Source organism: Adelges cooleyi, unplaced genomic scaffold (genome assembly GCF_023614345.1).
Source record: "Adelges cooleyi isolate 19-005CV unplaced genomic scaffold, UGA_ACOO_1.1 ACOO_flye_CR_arks_rails_tigmint_CR_PRNA_23, whole genome shotgun sequence".
Lineage (NCBI taxonomy): Eukaryota > Metazoa > Arthropoda > Insecta > Hemiptera > Adelgidae > Adelges > Adelges cooleyi.
In genome coordinates, this window is record NW_026095893.1 from 4,042,701 (window position 1) to 4,062,517 (window position 19,817).

The 19,817-nt window shown below is 33.4% G+C and overlaps 1 protein-coding gene across 2 annotated transcripts in view; it reads right to left on the bottom strand.

Annotated features, from left to right (window-relative positions):
• LOC126836248 (discoidin domain-containing receptor 2) overlaps nucleotides 1-19,817 on the bottom strand; it is a 162,359-nt gene that overhangs the window by 75,345 nt on the left and 67,197 nt on the right. For both annotated transcript variants that reach the window (XM_050569489.1, XM_050569488.1), the window contains one exon: nucleotides 7,159-7,264. In XM_050569489.1, coding sequence (XP_050425446.1) covers nucleotides 7,159-7,264 — 106 coding nt within the window. The remainder of the gene's footprint in view (nucleotides 1-7,158; nucleotides 7,265-19,817) is intronic.

The window sequence follows — 19,817 nt, forward strand, 5'->3', positions numbered from 1 at the left end:
TAAAACGACGATACAGTTATGTGCCAAAACATATTAAGCTTGTATTATATCAGATGCGGATCAAAATTAACATTGTCTTGAGGAGTGTCTCGGATAGAGCGGTCGTCACGGTATGGACAAGCAACTGTAATTGTTTTCAACTTTCAATACCTAGCAATTTTTAAATTAATTAAATATGCTAGTCTTTTTCTAAATTCTATGTAGTTAAAAAACACAATACTAAATTCTTAAATACCCATATCTCTTATGTTCTATCTCTTTATATACACGCATAACTTGTGTATTTGATAAACCCTATTTTCCTCCCAAAGTTTACCATGAAAAAGGTGGTAAACCTTTTTCATGGGGTTATTTTGCTCGGATAGGGTCGCCTACCCTATAATAATAATTGTATTGCTACACTGTCGACACTCGTAAAACGTCTAACCGACCCGTTTATCGATCGGCTTGAACCGGTAAAAACAGATTTCGGAAAATGTAATTATTCACACACCGGCCGATTTTCGATTATAATATTATTTTATGATAAACTTGCGGTCTGAGGGACGGTTATTGGATTGTCACTCACTAACACCGCCGTCGGAACGGGGGTTACCGAGCCCGTCAAAAACTTCCTTTGCAGCCTCTCCACACATACATAATACATACATATTATTATTAAATCCGTTAATTAAAAACTCCTCTGATATTGACTTATCCATGGGCGTTTATGGCTTCATGGCGACGGGTCGCGCTCGAGCAGGTCCATTTCGAAGAGGGCTTTTTATACCCGTTTTCTCAATACAGGAATGTCCCAGACATGTCTCTTTTGGGCGGCCTTTCATTGATTTCCCCCTCTTTCGTATACATCTCGCCATTTGTCGTCATACTCTTCACCGGCCCCGGGACCGGGTGTATAGTTGTGTACTATAGTGTATATGTATACACTAGCTATTCAAACGCACACACGACATGCCGGTAAAATACGTTTTAATCAATCAATCGGATATGATATATATATATATATAATATTGTATACTGCCTGTGTACACAAAGTCACGTGCATCGATGGTGGGGTAGGTACTCCTCCTCTCCTTCTCACAAACGCCCTCAACATTTAAAACACATCGGAGGACGTTTTATATCCTTTGTGTGTGTCGACTGACGTTTTTCAAACTTGACCGTTCACTTGGAGTAGAGAAACTTTGTACTTTGTATTTAAATGTGATCTGCCAATGGGCGGGGCAAATCGAACGGCGCGAATGACATTCGTTTTTAGAGGAAGGAATTTATGATTGCTATTAAGTATAGTTTTTATTATTAATTGTATGCGTACCTATTGTATTTAGTTAATTACAAGCATTTATAAACTGAAATAAAAATTATTTGTAAAATTAATAAATTGATGTAATCAATAACAAAAAAGAAACAATTCCTAATTTAAATATTATAAGAATTATTTGATTAAGTCAACAAAAAAATTGTTGAACTAACGAATTACATTAGGCAAATAAGAAATTGACATTATGTTTTTACAACATTTTTCATTTTAGTTTTAACAAAACTAATTTGTAAACCTATATTAAAATGTAATATAATTAAAATAAATAATATTAACTGATTGATTAATACTATACTTAAAAAAACAATTTTTTTTGACCCAAACAAAAAAAGATTAAATACATAACTTTATATCATTTAATTAATAAAACGGTTATTTAAAATTTAACTTGGTACCTATATCTATAATGAGTAGATACTGACTACTGTTATTTCAACAGAATTTCTATTGATCCATTTGTAAAAGTAATATTTTTTTTTATTTCCTAATTAATAAATATTTCAATGAACGTACATCGGAAAAAGATTTGCTCAAATCACTCACGATTTTTTTTATTGGACATAATGAAGTTTTTAGTTTAGTTGCATCACATTTTTGGAATACAATACGCAACGTGTATCATGATCTACCGTTTGCCATTGCAATGGGCAGGGGTGGCGTGGAATGTTCACTAGAAAAGTATTTTTTTTTTTAATTACTTAAAAGTACTTCAGTGTCACTAAAGAGAAAAACTGTTGTACTAGCAGACTACCGGCAGTGGTGACGGACGAGCTCAATAAAAAACGTGTTGGTCTCTGAACGAAAAAGAACACGCTCCGCCGAACTGAACAGCCAATACAGTTAGGTTATGATATGCGTTTGAGATATTATGTGTCGGGTATGCTGACCGATTATATACACATAAATTCAACCAAAGAGATAGGGAAAGATGGAGAGAGAGGAGCCCAATTTCTTGGCGTGGTAATTGAGCTCTACAGAATTCAGTCACGTTTAAGTTTATTGTGTCCGGCACGCGTTCTATGCGGTGTGACCTAAACTACACGTGGCCAAAGAACCAATTGGATTAGGAACCGTTTGTTTGAATTGGAACGCCAGATAAGATTTATTATTGAAAAAAAAGAAAGCTTTTCGTTTATTTGTATTATGATGTGACGAAACTAGCATACAAATCGTCGAATAATATAAATATATATATATATAATTTAATATGCAGATTGCAGGTGTTTGATGACATAGTATACACATTTTCAGCGGAAGGGGTCAATAGGAAGGAAAGAGAGGGGATCGGTCTTCGTTGCGTTTCTAAATTCTCAAGAAGTATCAATTTGTTCTTAACGGTGATGTAGTTTTAAAGATATGTTAAAATGAAATTTTTTAAAATTAAGATTCTGTTTTATGATATTTACAAAATATTAATGGTGGTTTACGCATATGGGATAATATATTATGTTCTACTACTATCAACTTTTTTTTTATTTACGATTTTCTAGAGTAAGTTCACTGCAATAGAAATATATTTTACATTAAGTTGCACTTGCATAGGATCCAGGATCCGTATTTCTTTTATTATGGTAGGTACCGACGGAGTATGGATAAGAGGTCCTACATAATATTTGTTTTGTCATTACAGAAAACTGAGGTCGACAGATCAGACGTATCGGATGTTAGTACACGGTTTTAATAATGAATTACAAGCTATAATTTTTACCAACGGTTCGTGGCCGATAGCTTGGATTGACCGACCGCGAGGTTTAAAAATAAAGGTCGTTCGAGTACGCGCGTTTAAAGGTAAGCCTTTTGGCTTTGAAGGATACTCGTGACGTCATAATGTTTTGCGCAAATGGAAAAACGCGCGATAATGACACACGTGGATGGAAAATAATAATAATTCATAACATAATGCACCGAGCGGCGGCTTGCATTTTCCGGTCTGGTACCTTCATTAAAAACTCCAATATATTTCGGTCACGTAGTTAAATTTGTTCGGCGGAGTGAAAAGCTGAAGCGGAAAACCTTAGAATAAATAACACCGGCGATTGAGATTTCAATGGCTGTGTGCGTTGTGTATGTTGAAGCGCACTCCTGTCGTAAATCTCAAAACTTGGTCTTCTATAGGCTGACAAAAAAAAAAAAAAAGAAAAGAACTTTGCCAAGTTCGATGATTCGATCGTTGCACATACACATGCACGAAGGAGAGGGCATTTTTTTTTTTTAACCCGCAGTTAACTCCTATACCGTTCTCAACAGACCCGCAATGGTTATTTAGAAAAATAAAAATAAAGTTGTCCGTACACTTCGTCCTCCCGCGTTTGAACTTTTTTTCTCGATTGATCGTTACCGCCCCATTGCCGTTATTATGTCGCCGGGGTTAAATTTACATAGTAAAACAAAAGAACAAAATGAGAAAAACTAATATCGATGAAAAAAAAAAAAACTACGAATCCGGTTAATGTCGAGCATAAAAGTTGTCGGGTCGGACGGAAAATGGCGTTATGTCGAACGACAGGAAGTAATTTGTACGTGCCCCGCAAACCACACCCTACAATTAGTTATCGAGAACTTAATAAATCGGCAATCGTTTTTTTTCTAACCACAACAGCCTTTACGTTAAAAACACCCAATTCCTATATCCTAAGCCGTTGTTAATCGATTTTTCTCGATTATCGATCAATACGTAGGTTCTAAATGTAGGACGGTTTGAACAGTAGTCTCTCAATTCCGTTTGTTTTAAGGGTAGACAATTCAACATGGAGATGGTGTGGCATAATTTGACTAGAACGGACTCGAGGGTGGTTTTATCTCTATCACACCCCTTAATTAGTGTTTTTCAAATTATTCGTTTCCCGTGTTTGTGTCCCAAACGAACACAATAGTTTTAGCAACACCTTTAAAAAAAAATAATGTTTTCTTGAAATTGCACAATAAAATATTTTGTTTATACTTAACCGAATTAAGAACGTTAATATTTTATTACAATAATTTCTAAAGTCTTATGACCGCCTCTTTGAACTCTAGTGAACAATTGAAGATCACAGAAGCCAAGTGCATAATTTCTTAGCTTTTAATAAATTTTGTTAAGTTTATAATCCAACATGTAACGTTATGGTTTATGTTTAGATGGCTCGATCATTTCAATACATTTTGCTCAATCAACAGGCAATAATATTCATATGCAATATATTTCCATACAACGTTCATTATTATTTAACAGACTGCGTACTTACTTAAATTTTTCAACTGCACTTTGGTTATAGCACTTTGCTTCAATAATCCTTATTTGTTACTATTGAGTTGTTCATAAAAAATTAAAAATTACTTAAAGGTTTCTAAACGTTATTATAGCAAGAGAAGTGTAGCCTCGAGTGACCAAATTTATTTAAAAATACGGGACCCCATAAAAGATTAAGAAGGCGGTGGTGTCGTGACCTGCTAATTCAATAGAAAAAAAATGTAAATAATATCTTTAATTAAATCTGTATAAGTTCCTCTACGGGAAGCCTGTCACTCTGTCAATCTACTATACAATAGTTTTATATGTACAAATTATTGATCTTAATTGTAACAGATTTCATAAGTACAAATTAATTAAATAAAAAAAAATACCATCAATTTTGTCCTAACTCTAAATAAAGCCCCCAAAACAAATTAAAAATTAGCTAACATAAAAATTGGTTCAAATCCATCAAATGTATAATAAATAACAACAAAATGAACCATAAAATGATAAAAAATTTTACCATAGATATATTTTAGCATGGCGGATCATTTAAAATTATCTCTGAAAAAAAATAATAACAATTAATGGGCTCTTTGTCCGAAGGACGCCTTAGTTATTCCTCTATTTTTGTATTAATGTGTCGGGAAATAGGGACATTTTGCTCAGAAAAACGACAATCCCGTTTTTAACGGGACGATGGTCACCCTAGTGTAGCCTGTAAAATATCATAATAAGACAAAATCTACAAAAACATATAAAAATATCAAGTTTGTCGAAAGTTGTATTGAAATTCTGACGATAAAAAAGTTACAAGCCTTTGTGAAATTATTATTATATAAAACATTGTTAAATATACGTCTACTTTTATTTTTTGGTTACCTTATTTTAGAAATACCATTATAAAACGATTTTTATTTTAATTGTATTTAACTAAATTTAACGAACCATTATTGTCCCAAAATATAATAAATTGGGTTGTTAATTATTTAACGGCATATTATAGTCATTATATCCAGAACTAAACAAAACTAGAAATAGTAAGAATATATTAAAATAGAAGTTTTATAAAATTAAGCATGCTCCATTAAATTATAGAGACCAAAGCTCAATTCCAATTCGCAGTCTCGGTTCGATCCGATCATGGTCAAGTGCATAATCTAATAGAACGGTTCACACTACTATTGGTCGCAGTGAGATCATGGATCGGTCAGGTCCGGTCTCGATCGGTCGACGCGCGATCCAGATCGTGGCGATCACGAGCTTTTTGATCGAGACTGCCTAGTGTGAATCAATCAACGCGCTAGTCTAGGTCGTGTTATCAGTTTTGCACAATGGACTGTCTAGATTTGATTGTTTGTGACCGTAAATGTAAATAATACGTCATAATCCTTGACCGTGATCGGACCGAACCGAGACCGCGAATGTGAATTGAGCTTAACTATTGTTTATTAAAAGAAACATTTACATCTGGGCTCTGGTTTTAAAATGCCTATTAAATTGTTTTAATGAGTATAGGAAATACAGTAGCAACCCTGCAAACTGTGGCCTCTTTGTGATTGACGTTTAATAAGCTACAAACAACAAATGCTGACTAGTCGACAAGTCACTCCTCATCAAAGAACTTGCTCTGCCCATCAAGTACGTTCGATAAAAATTCTACTAAAAAGCAATTACCTACTTCTTAAGCAACTTCAAATAAATGTTTCTTTCAATTCCTTCTGTTATTAAAGTTTAAAGTCATATCCACCAATATCATTAAAAATAATATCTCTGTAGGTAGAATTTTTAATGCCCGTCAACTCCATCGTTAAAATATCTACATACACTTTAACTCATTATTATTATTATTTTTTTATTTCAAACTAAGTTAAGTGTAGAGACTTACCAATAATTATTTACAGTGTGTATATATGTATAAATAATACAATATGAATGTTTACCTAATTGTTTATTTATATTGTAAAGTGACTTGTAATAATATATTAATGTATCAGATTTGTTATAGAAACAATAAAAACAAATGAACTTAAATTTATTGTAATAAAATTAATACACATATTATAACGTATTAAAAAGTTTACATTTAAATATTTCATATATTATTCTCTTCAATTCTGACCGTGATAGATAGTAAAATACATTCGCTCTTATATAATAATAAAGAGTAAAATATGCAAGTAGTGGATCCCGTTAAGTGTTAAAACACCGACGGGCGTAGCGGAAAACGAATGGAATCATGACCCATAACGAAATAATAACAATAATAATAATTTTCAATTTTCGATTGTTGGCCGAATGATGAATTACTTTGTTGATTTCGCCGGAGTTTCAAACTCGAAACTTATTGATCAAAAGTTTATTGAAAATATAGTGAAGTCATTTTCTATACATTAAACGGATAAAACAAATACGGTATGCGTGCGAATAGTTTTATAAAATTATAGAAACAATAACAACATTGCTATTTAATTTTGACAAACTTGAAAGGCTTTGCTGTTCGCGGTAACGCTTATCGCGCACAACACAGACTATGAGTGCAACTTAGTTATATTACTTATGGCTGCCAATATAGCTGATATATATTATATGTATAAGGCAACTATTAAGTGGCAGCACTTACCGGCCCCTGTGCGGTCCAACAGTTCCCAAATCGTAGGACGAGCTGGCCGTTATGTCCGTGTCTAAAATTTTGCCAGACTCCATTCCCAGCGGCGTGTTGCATTCGTCTGGAAACAAAAAAAAAAAAACGTTTCGGATAAACATCATTTGTGTGATGTGGGGAAAACATATTAAACCGGTGGTAAATGATTTACAGTCAGAGGCAATTGTATTTTCCCGTACTCGTATGCTTGTTCAGTTGTATGCCATTACCATTTGGCTAACGAGAGCCAATGAAGTCTAATGATACACATATTCTACATGTTATATAGGTAGACTGTATACAATAGAGCTGCACAGATGGCACGATGATGATAAAATAATATTATCGTATAAAATGTACCGAAGACTTCCTCTCTGCCGCTATTTAATACTGGACTGTATATAATTATAATCATAATAATCGTTCACGCTTTAAAACGCGTTCATTTTGGAAATGAATAATTAACACGTACTAAAACGCTTAGTGTTAAAAGGGTTACACGTATGACCGTGGAATTAAATTGAATTATGCCGTACTTTGACTGATGTATACCTACCTACGATCAGATAGTATAAATTATATGATCATTGTGAATTTATTGTGATTATGTTCATATTGACATTATATAACAACAAGTATAGTTTTATTATACTTTTAGTAGTTTTATTGAAATGGAAACTTTAGAGCCTGATAGTCTTAAAAAAAACAACATTAGTTAAATCATGTTTTTGGAAACATTTTAGTTAAACCAACGTTTTGAGAGGTAAATTGCTAATTAATATAAACTTGCAAGTATATTACGTCACTTTCAAAGTAATTAAAAGTAAAATAGTTCGCAGTACAAGTTTTGGCGTGTTTCCTATTAAAATCTACTTTACTCTGGTGACTTGTCAGTTTTGAATACTACCTGTTTTAACAATAATGATTACTTAAAGTGTTTTATGAGTCAACTTTCTGGGAAAATATTTGATTCAAAAGCTAATAAGAGGTAATAGTAGAGAATAAAGGTTGATAGTTAAATTCATATTGGATACTCCTGTAATAATTGTCCAAAAACCGTCTACAAAATAAATTTATGCGTAGTATATATATATATTTTAATAATACGTTACTTATGTAGTTGTAGTCACACCATTAAAATAATTGTCTACAATAATTAAATTATCACCAGAGTATCATTTGCAGAATTATAAACATTAGGTTCACGAAAATACTTCTCTACTAGATATTTGTAGTATTTCGTTTTACGAGTGGGTATAGAATTCATTACAATGACCGTTATTATATTTGTATTTTATTTTATACATATTCGTGTCTTTTTACAATTAAAACTGTGCCCGACCTTTGTGGGCTGTTTTGCTCGATTCAATTATATATTATATTCGCGACGTTCGTGGTCCGACTCAGTAAATTATTAACACGTCTCCTCATAATATATTTTACATTATAATAATATTCCATCAATAATTTAAGACCCTCCACTAACAGCATGTGTACACAATGACTTATGCGTGCGCGCGTTTTAGACAGGTCAAACGCTCCAACGTTGAATATATTATTATAATATGGCCCGGTGTCATTTTTGGTAGGTAGCTAAGTGTAGGTGTGTATTTTATACTCTTCCGATCGACAAATGACCGAGTCAGACATGCCAATTGTTTAGGTGTCGGTTTAATTTTCTAAGTCATTAAAATATCATAAAAACGTTTCTCGAGTGTTTTCGCAACTGCGCCTTTTCCATCACCCCATTTTCCTGGGATCATTTATTACAGCACACACACACTTGTAAGTTGTATTGGTTGTGGGCAAATAATATATAATTTTCCGCACGAGCGGTTGCTTTTTATTTATTTTTTTTTTTTTGAAGGTCAAAGATTGGACAGCATCCGCCGCCACCGCATCGTCGTTTTTACAATCACCCACACAATTTTTCTTTAATATTGTTTTCGGAACGTTCTATCGACAAGTGCAATATTTACACATTACACTATATTAATTAAAAACGTTTCTTAATTTCTCACGCCGTGTTTCTATACCGATCCCGGTATACTGTTACGGTAAATTCATAGCCAAATAATATATTATGTTGATATAAATTAGCCGCGATTAGAAGATTCGGGGCACAGGGATATTATAATATTACATGTGGTTCTGGAGGATGGACCCCGAGTCAAAGGGGTGTTTTGCTCTAGTGCTGTTTTGTATCGGGCCGTTGATTTATAGCATTCATCCATCATGATATGGCCGATCCAGTAAAGCCTATTGCAGTATTGAATCTAAAACGGGCCCCGTTAGGTTGCACCCAAAGTTATTTTGAAGAGTAAAACATTAAAAAAAAAAACCTATCTGCGAATAACAAACTCGACGTGCTTCGTTAATTAATAATTTTCTCTCCACCCCATCGCGCCGAAAGGGTTAATATTGAATATTAATTATACTGATATATTTTAATCATAACGTTCGGCCTTTCGTATATTCAATTCCGCTCCTTTTATAAAACATACCTGCATAGAAGGGGCATTTACGAGCATTCTAAAATCGTGCCCCCGTTAGCAGGTATCCACTATAATATATATTGATCACAATAATTATTTATTACTATATATATTTTTTATTACTAACGACATTTATACTTAAAAAGCCAAAACTGACAGACGGAGTGTATATAGTGGAGTTGAGGAGTTATTGTTTTCTAGGAGGCCTTTGTCAGAAGTCATTCTACTCATATTCAAAGAAACAGTTTTAAACTTGTCTCCTGGGACAATTACGTCAATGATTCAAGTTGCAGAATATACAAGGATATAACGATATAAAAAGATAGTCAAATTAATTTGTTAGGTAGGCACTTACTTGGCGAACCACGGAAATTGATTTATGAGAAATGTTAAATATTGATAATCGTTGCCAGTAAATCGATTAAGGTCAGATATTATAAAACTTCTAAAAAACGTTTGCCCAGAACATATAATTAAGACTATACTATCATCATACATCGCAAGGAGATTATAGATTGTCCATGTATCTGCATGAAGTGTGGATATTCTTAACTTCTAGCACTTTAAAAAAAAATAACAGATTGGTACCTTACGAAACACAATATAGGTAAAATATATACAAATAGCTGTGCGTATTTGTATAACACTTTTACTTGGGTAACCGTGTAGTTATATTATTATTATATTGCATGTCGAAATCAAAAAATAAATGATTATATTATACTACAAAATATTATTTTTCCGAGCCTTAACTATTTCATATTATAGTTTTTAAATAGCTTCGAAAACAATTTTAGGATTTTTATTTAAAAATGGTATTGGAGACAATAATGTACATTACATGAGTTATGTAAGACTAATCTTTAAAAAATAATAATTATTTGTTTATACTCGGTACATAATAATAAATGTTGTTTTTCTATAACAGGGATACTAAATGTTATACATCAAAAACTATACATTACTTCTGAAAAAATAAAATTAGACGTTGTTTGAACGTCCGTAAAGTTTTATGGTTCTTTGTTTCATGCGACAAATATGTTTGTAAATTAAAGATTAAAAAACCCCCAAAGAGGAGGCAGCTGGTTTTTACCATCCATTTTTAATGTTCATATAACTTTCTAGTGAAAACAGACGTGACAAGCTTTCAACAACGGCGTTGAGAGAATAGAAAATAAAATACAATATGTTACTATGCAATTAATAGAATATATATAATAATAAATTGTAGGCTAAAGGGTAAGTCTTTAAGTCGATCATGCTGTAAGTTTATCAAGAATAGAAAAGTTATCGTTTAACATAAAAAAGTTGTCGTTTAAGTATATGTTCAAATAACTCGTTAAGTTTCTTGTTAATGTTGACTAATAACCGCATTGTCTCTTTACTCTTGCTAATGTCGATATTTCAAGTCTCAAATTACTGTTTTTAATTTTACAATAATTTTATACTTTTTTTTTGTTATGGAAAATATAATTAAATAGTAGGTATTTCATAACTATGTGAATTTATTGTTTACTTAACTGTAACAAACAAAATATAAGTTGAGATCAATTTTAACAAGTTGACGTTATACCCCTGATTTGTAAGCGTAAAGCATGTCTATGCCGAAGGTCTTTAATATTTAAACTTTTTTTTTTCAATAAAACGTAAAATCAAAACACATGTTCCTATTTTTTTCGCTGAATCTAAATTTAGTTAGAAAAAAGTGAGGCCTGAGGTCAGCAAGACAAAATTATTTATTTTAGTTCTTGTTCTTAAAAAGAGATAAAAATGTTGTATATTGTAACCAGTGGTTTTATCTACAAAGTCCCTGTTAAACTAAAACAATTTAAAATACAGCTGCCAATAAATTGTTATTAATTATTATCATACGCGCGCCTAAGAGGGCTAAGATGGAGCTAAAAGAGGCTCACCAATTGGACGTGTCTGTAGCAACTGCGACATGTTTAGTTTTTCCGTAGTAGTTTTTTTTATAGTCAATTATGTTATTATGTACAATAAAATCATTATAAGCTATTCAATTCGCTTCAATACCAGAATAAAAGTTGGTCACTTTATTATACAATATATTATATGTCGGTAAACAACATATGCCAGGACCGGACAGACTTATGGAAACAATTTAGATTTATTTGTATAAAATTTAAAATTTAATCATTTATTTAAGGACTTGTATTTTTTTCCGGTGTTTGTTTATTCCAAACGCTGGTTTGCGTTCACCAACGCTGTGTGTACACAAGGGTTTGTGTATGTGCAAAATATCCCAAAAGATTTGATGCGAAAAATCCATTACACGCGTTGGAACCAATCAAAATAGTGTCATTTAAGTACACGCACGCGCCCGAAGAGCTTTACCAGATATTATGATAGTAAATATAATTCATAATATAATAAATATATCTATATGGAAGTTCATCTATCTACAACCGATGCACGTGGCCGTCAATAAACAAGCGTTTTTTGTACACGGATTGGACGTGAGGACTGGAACTCGAGCATAATATTATAAAGGTTGTCGTGTACATCGATTATAAAATGATAATACTATACTACTATATTACACGAAAAAGCTGAAAACAGTAGCTCTGGGAGAGAGATATGGGTGCGTTTGTCGCTTAAAATATTGTTTAGCACTGGATATGTTATATTATACGATATGTTATATTATAGCTGTTATATTATTATTATTACTGGAAACGGAAAAAGAGACAAGACTAGGCGACGGCGGCGGATGATAAAAACACCAATATCCAATCCCTTCAGGGAATTTAACGAGACAACATATTTTGGCCGTATATAAATTGTGCAATAAAACCTATATGAAAAAACATACTGTTAGACCGCGGCCGCCGATATCCTTTTGGTATTTTTAACGCCGAAAGCGACCCATAAAAGTTGACGGCCGCGTTTGTCCATTGCTCTCACCCCCTTTTCCTGTTTATATATTATTTATATATATATATATTTATTTATATAATAACATTATATATTAACACGTTGGGGTGTGTTGAGAATAAAAAAAAATCCATTTATTATCGTGGCGGCGAGTCTGTTTATTTTTCTCGATTCTAAAAATAAGAGTACAAACAAAACGCCTACGTCCAGAGATTTGCATTTATTAATGATTCTATGTATCATAATATTATGTATTAAAAATGTATCGATACATATAAAAACAGGGTTATAAATAATAAAATCTGACTCAAAAAAATCTTAATCCATTATTTTACTTTGGGTTTAGCCAAAATAGAATTAATTATTTTTACAAAAACAAGTCAATATAGTATTGTACAGTATCTAGTATTCGTACACTCGAACGGGTTTCAGAGGATGAGCAATTGTTATTGTTGTTCTGTTTGACTCTAGTGAAATAAAAATGTATTCAACAATCTACCAGATATAGTAGGGCGGAAAAAAACTCCAGTGAGGCGAGGGCGATACAGCGGCGTTTTTTATGGCCGGCATGCGGACATTTATCAATTTTTCGTATAAAGGATAATGCATTCTTTGGCGCAAAACGTACACGCATAAGTATAAATAATAAAATGTAATGCGTCTTCGGCGAATCATATATATTATTTTACCGAGCGCAGGGCACGTGTTTCGAACAAATTTGATTTATTATTATTATGAATATCGTGCACTACAAGTTAAGTTAGGTAGGTGCATAGTTTATATGCAAAGATGGGCATCTTGGGTTGATACTTGATGTATTTTTTGGATCAAATTATCGTACAGATATTTTTTGAATTGTTGATACGTGCCCACCTCTGTTTATTTATGCTACTTTTCTCTCTATAAAATGTACGACAATACGGTCAAAAAGTGTTGTAGAGAAGCAAAATTAAGTCGCGATAGCAGTTCTGTGAACAACAACTTGAAACGACAAAATAATACCTTTATTTTATAACTTGTTTTTGAATGACGTTTGTTGAATAACGCGTCACAGCAGTGTTTTGTCCTCATACTTACAATGAGATTTTTCATAGGAGGCCAACCGGAAACTATCCAGTTTCTGCTAATTTCATTCGTACGGAAACGGTACAACCCGGCCTTAACAAAATCGTATAAAGCAGACTTCTTCAAAGGAGAAAAAAAATCATTTTCCCGGCGAAACCCATAAAATAATATTGCAATACACCATTTCTCGGAACGAGATCGATCTCACGGGTGTAATATTATTATTATTTAAGTTTTATTCGTGTTTGTATTCTATACAAGTGCATTCTGCGAGAAGGTATTATTTTGGAGAGTAGAACATGAGAAACAAGACAAAGAGAAAATAAGCTTCGGTAAGTAATACCTATATTACATGGACTTGAAATAGCAGTATGCAGTATTAAACACGTACATATACAAATTAAAATCGGAATTGCGGGAAATTGGTTTAAAAAATGTGATGTGTTCCATAGGACCCCGTTACGTCGGCGAACCGTTTCAATGTGTTCATTAATAATTCAATAAGGGCGATCCCGTCGTGTGGGACGGATGTGATCTTTGAAAATGTAAGTTCTTGTATATATCGATAAAACAGCGTGCCCAAAAGAAAAAACTTTTACTTAAACTCGGAGATCCGGAACTAATAGGGACGCTCAACGAAAGAACGACTTATTCTTTTTTACAAATTACATACACCTTTGCCCAGAAACCGATTACATAGTATTGTCGTTTCAAACGAATGCACTTCATAAACAATAGTCGACAATTCTGATGATATATATCCTGTTTATTACTGCGCACAACTAGATTGAGTGTGAAATAATAAATTGGCGATTCTGATTCGAAAAAATAATTTGAACTTTCTATTGTCAAAATGTTCGGGGCTTCAGGAAATCAGTAGATCTCGTGAACGAATCAATTAGGTCCATATTTATACAGATCTTCCATAATTATACTGACCCTCCCCCACCCAATTAAAAAAGACATAAGTAAGGACCTCGCATTCCGGAGAGTACCTTGCTTAATTAACGGCTAGAAGGGGGGAAATTAAAGTGAGATTAGCATCAAATTGGGTAGAATACTTGATCAAAATCAATTTGTTAAAACTGCTAATGTAACAAACAATGTACTGCACAATTCTATATTTGTATTATAACAAAAAATGAGTCATAAATTACAAATGGAGAAAATAAAACTGTTGGTAACTTGATCACCCGATAGTTATATTTGCGAACCGAGAAGTGACTGCGGGGACCATTAGGCCGAGTATCTTATCGAGTTTGCGTCAATGTGTCAATGCACGGATTATCAATCAACGAGAAAACCACTATCATGACGCCGAAGACCTCTCCCATTCAAATTGACAACGAGCTATAAATCAGATCCAACAGCTACTTAGAACGGCAGAGAAGTAACAAAAAGATAGGGTAACGAGTCAATCATTTTCAACGTCCTACACATTATCACCGCCAAAATCATATTTTCGACGACGTCCATCACACGATATCGCGTGGCAAGATAATATTTTTGGAATTCAATCCATAGCAAGTTGGTTAAAAAAACAATACAGTTTTTTCATTAAACGGTAGGTCTACAATGTCAATTTTACTAATATTAGAAGTAGCAATTTTTTGTTGCGTAACCCACTGCATTACCGACTTGGGTAGACTAATCTAATTATAAGACGCTATAATTTGTTAACCGAACGAATTGATTTACATATTTTTAGTACTAATATAAACAATACTGAGCGTAAACAAGCGTAACTAGAGCGAGCGCAGTGAATGCGAATATTAGATATAGAAAACTTTATAGAAAGCCATATTAATATTATTATTATTTATTATTGTATTAATATAATATAATATAGTATAATAATAATAATATAGATAGTACAGTATTGCTCTTCTTTATCTTCTTTATTGTCCTTCTCCTCATTCTTTGGCCTTTATTTTTTTTTGTGCCTTTTGTATACATTACACAACAATTTCTCAAGCGAATTTCACAACCGACTGTATGTATAATAACTGGGAAAATTAAAATTGTTTTAGCATGAACATTTTTGGATCCATCCATGTTGTCATTTGTTATCTGATATAGTATCATGTAACACCGCTAACGTATTCCATTGCCATGTTATTCATTTTTGTATGTACATTTAACAGGAAGAACTAATTGAGACTTTATCTAAGGCACAGTACGAAAATGTGTTATAGTTTAATAACAAGGTGCGCGTTCGTTTCGAGAAGAATCAAAAGGGGTGCTGCGTATATATTAGCAGCAGCGAACTTTCACGATCCGTTGAATTTTACATAGTATATATATATTCATATATAGGCATAAATAAGAAACATGTAGCCTTCCCCTCCGGTAGTCGAGCGAGTACAAGTATAATAAAATTATAGTCGTATTCGGTCTGAGCTCACACACACGCCCAGCCCACTGCAGCTAGCACATGTGGGTAGGTATTCCAAAAGGGGAAAACTATTTTTGAGGGTAATAGCGGCGGCGGCAAAAACCGCTAAAAATTCGATTAAAGGCGAAAACCGTAAACGCGTAAAAGCCCATTTTGGCACCGCCGTTGTTGTTTTAAACTTTGGAAATACCTGAACGCTACCGACTCGTTATGTGTTGCGATATTGATTTCAGGATGGGAAAACGCGGACAGTGGTTCCTAAATACAATTAAAAAATAAAATAAAGTAGATAAATACAAAAACTGCCAGTTTTATTACTTCCGGTTTGCCGCCCGAACCCTTTTTTCTTTCCTGATAACAAACGGTATTAAGGGATTAAGTATAACAATAATGTTCGACGACGATCGTTATAGTATACGGTTTGCCTTCTCCGAGACGTTCGTTTGGATTAGGCGCGACTTTACTCTCTTAATTTTAAGTACTGCCACGAGTGTTGTAAAACAAATAGATTTCAAAACGATTAAAACGACCCTAGAAAATTTAACATTTGTTTTAGAGAGAAATTAGAGAATACATGAGAGAAAAGAAATAAGAGACATGAAAATATGTTCACATATTTATATAAAATGGAAACTGGAATTTATCAACGCTACAACATTAGTTTACGAGATAAAGTTTTTAAAATAAAAACACTGACAATAAATAATACATGACAAAGTTAGCATACAAGATTGTATATGTTTGGATACATTTTCAACGGAATGGAAAAAGTAAGGATTCAATAAAGTTATATGCCTACGTGCAACTGTGCAAGCAAGACTATTGTAATAAATTAAAACGACCAAGCGCACAAAACAAGATCAAATACAATGTTTATACAATAATTAGCCTCGTCTAATGAGTTTCACAGCAATTATTAAATAGATGACATTTTTATACATTAATTTTTACTTTTATAATAATATAAGTTAAATCCTATGACATCAGCATACTTTTAAATTCTTCCAGTATACAATACATAGTACAAAAAATAGATATTAGCTGCAGTCTAGACGCCGTTCCAAATATTTCTAATGGTGTATTACCATGTATGGTCTAATTGGTGTAATAAGGTCGTTTTGCTTGTATATGGATTTACCATCAACGCACTAATAGATCAAACTCGCCATTTTAATCCTATAAAGCGCCATTACGGCCACTACGGTCATGAACATTTTACCCTGATTACTGTAGGCAGTCTGGCACACTCTAATTATACATCACAAACTGACCATTGTGGTCTATCCCTTATTTACTTCATCCCAGCTAGTTCTGTCTACTTTACTAACTATACCGTTGAGTACGTTAAATGGTTTTTAAAATACATATTAGTCATACTAATTTTGCGAGGATAACCTAATCGGGTTAGCAAGTGACTGTAAAATATAACTGAAGATGAACATACTTGTACTAGTATGACTTTATCTGAACAAAGGAACTCTACAAACCTATTTTGTACACTGACAGTAAGCTATCGTACATTAACCCACTCCCTTCGAGTGGGTTAGGTTTCACTAGATATGTGGTTGAAATAAGTATAAAATTATCCATCCGTTTACTTATCAAACCCATAGAAAATGCTTAAAAGTAAATAGATATTTTGTGCAGCTGAAATTCTGCTGAAAATTGACTACAACAATAAAAAGTGTGGCGTGATTTTAAATTTACTAGACTTCTATAATAAACTACTTAGTGCAATGATAAGAGTCATGATTGATAAGGGTGCAGAAGCTGATACGTGACAGCTGGAAGAAAGCAACTCGTGGTCAGTGGTCATCCACTGCTAATCATACAACACAAACGCCACAGACTGTTGTACGTTTAATCCATATACTATCATCGTTATTATTATTATTATAAATGATGTACAATAAAAACAACAGGAATGCTGTGCCCCGGTCCGTGTACTAAGCGTCAAACGTAATCCTCCTTCGTTGCCTCACTAGTACACTGCTGCACTACTCGACTGCCGCGGCCGGACTTAAGCCTTCTGGGCAGGGGAAGGGTTGATAGTGGGTAACCGGAAGAGGGGAATGGCAGGGAGGACAAACACAACCGCAGCAACAGCAGCGCGAGCACTATCACACGAATGCGGTATTAAACAGTGCTCTACCGTCACCGTCTGCGCCTAAGCTCTACCATTTTTAATACCGATTAAAATAACGGTCACGTAAAAGGCCTTACCTTAAGATCCACACATATATATATATCGGTTTGTGTATTTTTTTTTTTTTTTGCCGGCCTGCCGTTTTCTAATTTATCCCCGGCCGGATTAAGCCGATTGTGTCGTACGTGCTCGGTCGGCCACGTCGTCCCCATGGGCAGAGCTAGACTATTGCGTTATTTTCTTATATATTATTGTTATTATACAGGAGAGCTGCCAGTTCCAAATCGAATTCCTGCCGCCGAACGAGAAAAGAGGGAAAAAAAATCCTCGACGGCAATAATTATTAATATACATAGGCGGGTATACGGGACGGCCCGATATTGACGGTGGCGGTTTTTGCACACAGCAAGCTCGGTCTACCTTATATAGTAGCTGATATAACATAATATATATATACGTATTATATAAGACAACCGCAGTTTGTACGTGTCTCGTGTGGTACCAAACAGACAGACATGGAACGGCGACCAGACTTCGTGATCGGATTACTTTGTTGACGACAACCAAAATATTATTATACGTATTTGCCGCCGCCGCATACAAAGGGGATGGTTGTACACAATGGCCTTTATTTTTGTACATTGTTACAGTAGTATGTAATATTAAAATTACAATTACTTCACCTGTACTTATACAAAAACTTGTTTTGTAAAATGTTACAAAACAACAGTCAAGACTATTTTTTATAATTAGACAAATAAAACGTTGCCAGATAATTAGTAACACAATGTTCCTAAATATTATTAACTATTATCACTTACCACAACGCTGAAAGATGATGTTTACTTTATTAAATAGCTTTATAGACAATACGGTTGGGAAACTTTCCATTTCATTTCACACATATTCGAAACGAATCAAAAAACACATTTCAATTCAGTTTCTCATACATTTTTTATTTAAAAATCATATAAAAAAATATTAACTTTTTAAAAATTTCAATTTTAATTCTTCCGCTTATGCGCAAACGTCGTTTTTAAGCAATTTACGTTATTTTTAAAATACTAATTTATTCTTTGCTGACTGAGTTTTATCCGCAGCTATTGTAATAATTTTACTTTTTTAACCGTAACCTAAAACATTAATGTTGGGCTAATGCTGTAGTTTGTTTTACATACAAAAAATATACTACGGATAAAAACTCAATTAAAATATTCTCTTTAAGCGGACGTCTTGATAAAGACAGTTTCCTATGACTTTATTTCTAAAATACGTTTGTAAAGAAATGACCGGTCCCTTCTACCGCCCTGCCTATGACGACGCTACGTAGGGTCAATGTTATGAGAAAGAAAAAGAGCACTGAATGTGAATCTAATGGAAAAAACATTGAAAAGTCAATTAAAATAAATCGGTAAAATGTATAGTATTTGAAAAGTGAACACATTTTATCAATTATGGTAATATTATTACTTACTAATTTATTATTACTACTTATTAGCTGCAAAAAGGAGTCCAAGTGAGATTCAATATGGAAAATAGATGACAGAGAACTTCGTCTCTAAAATACTCGCAATGACCTTTCTCCTTCCCCTTCCTCTCACGTTCCTCCAAAGGGGATTGTCCTTGCATTAGGGATTTGGCG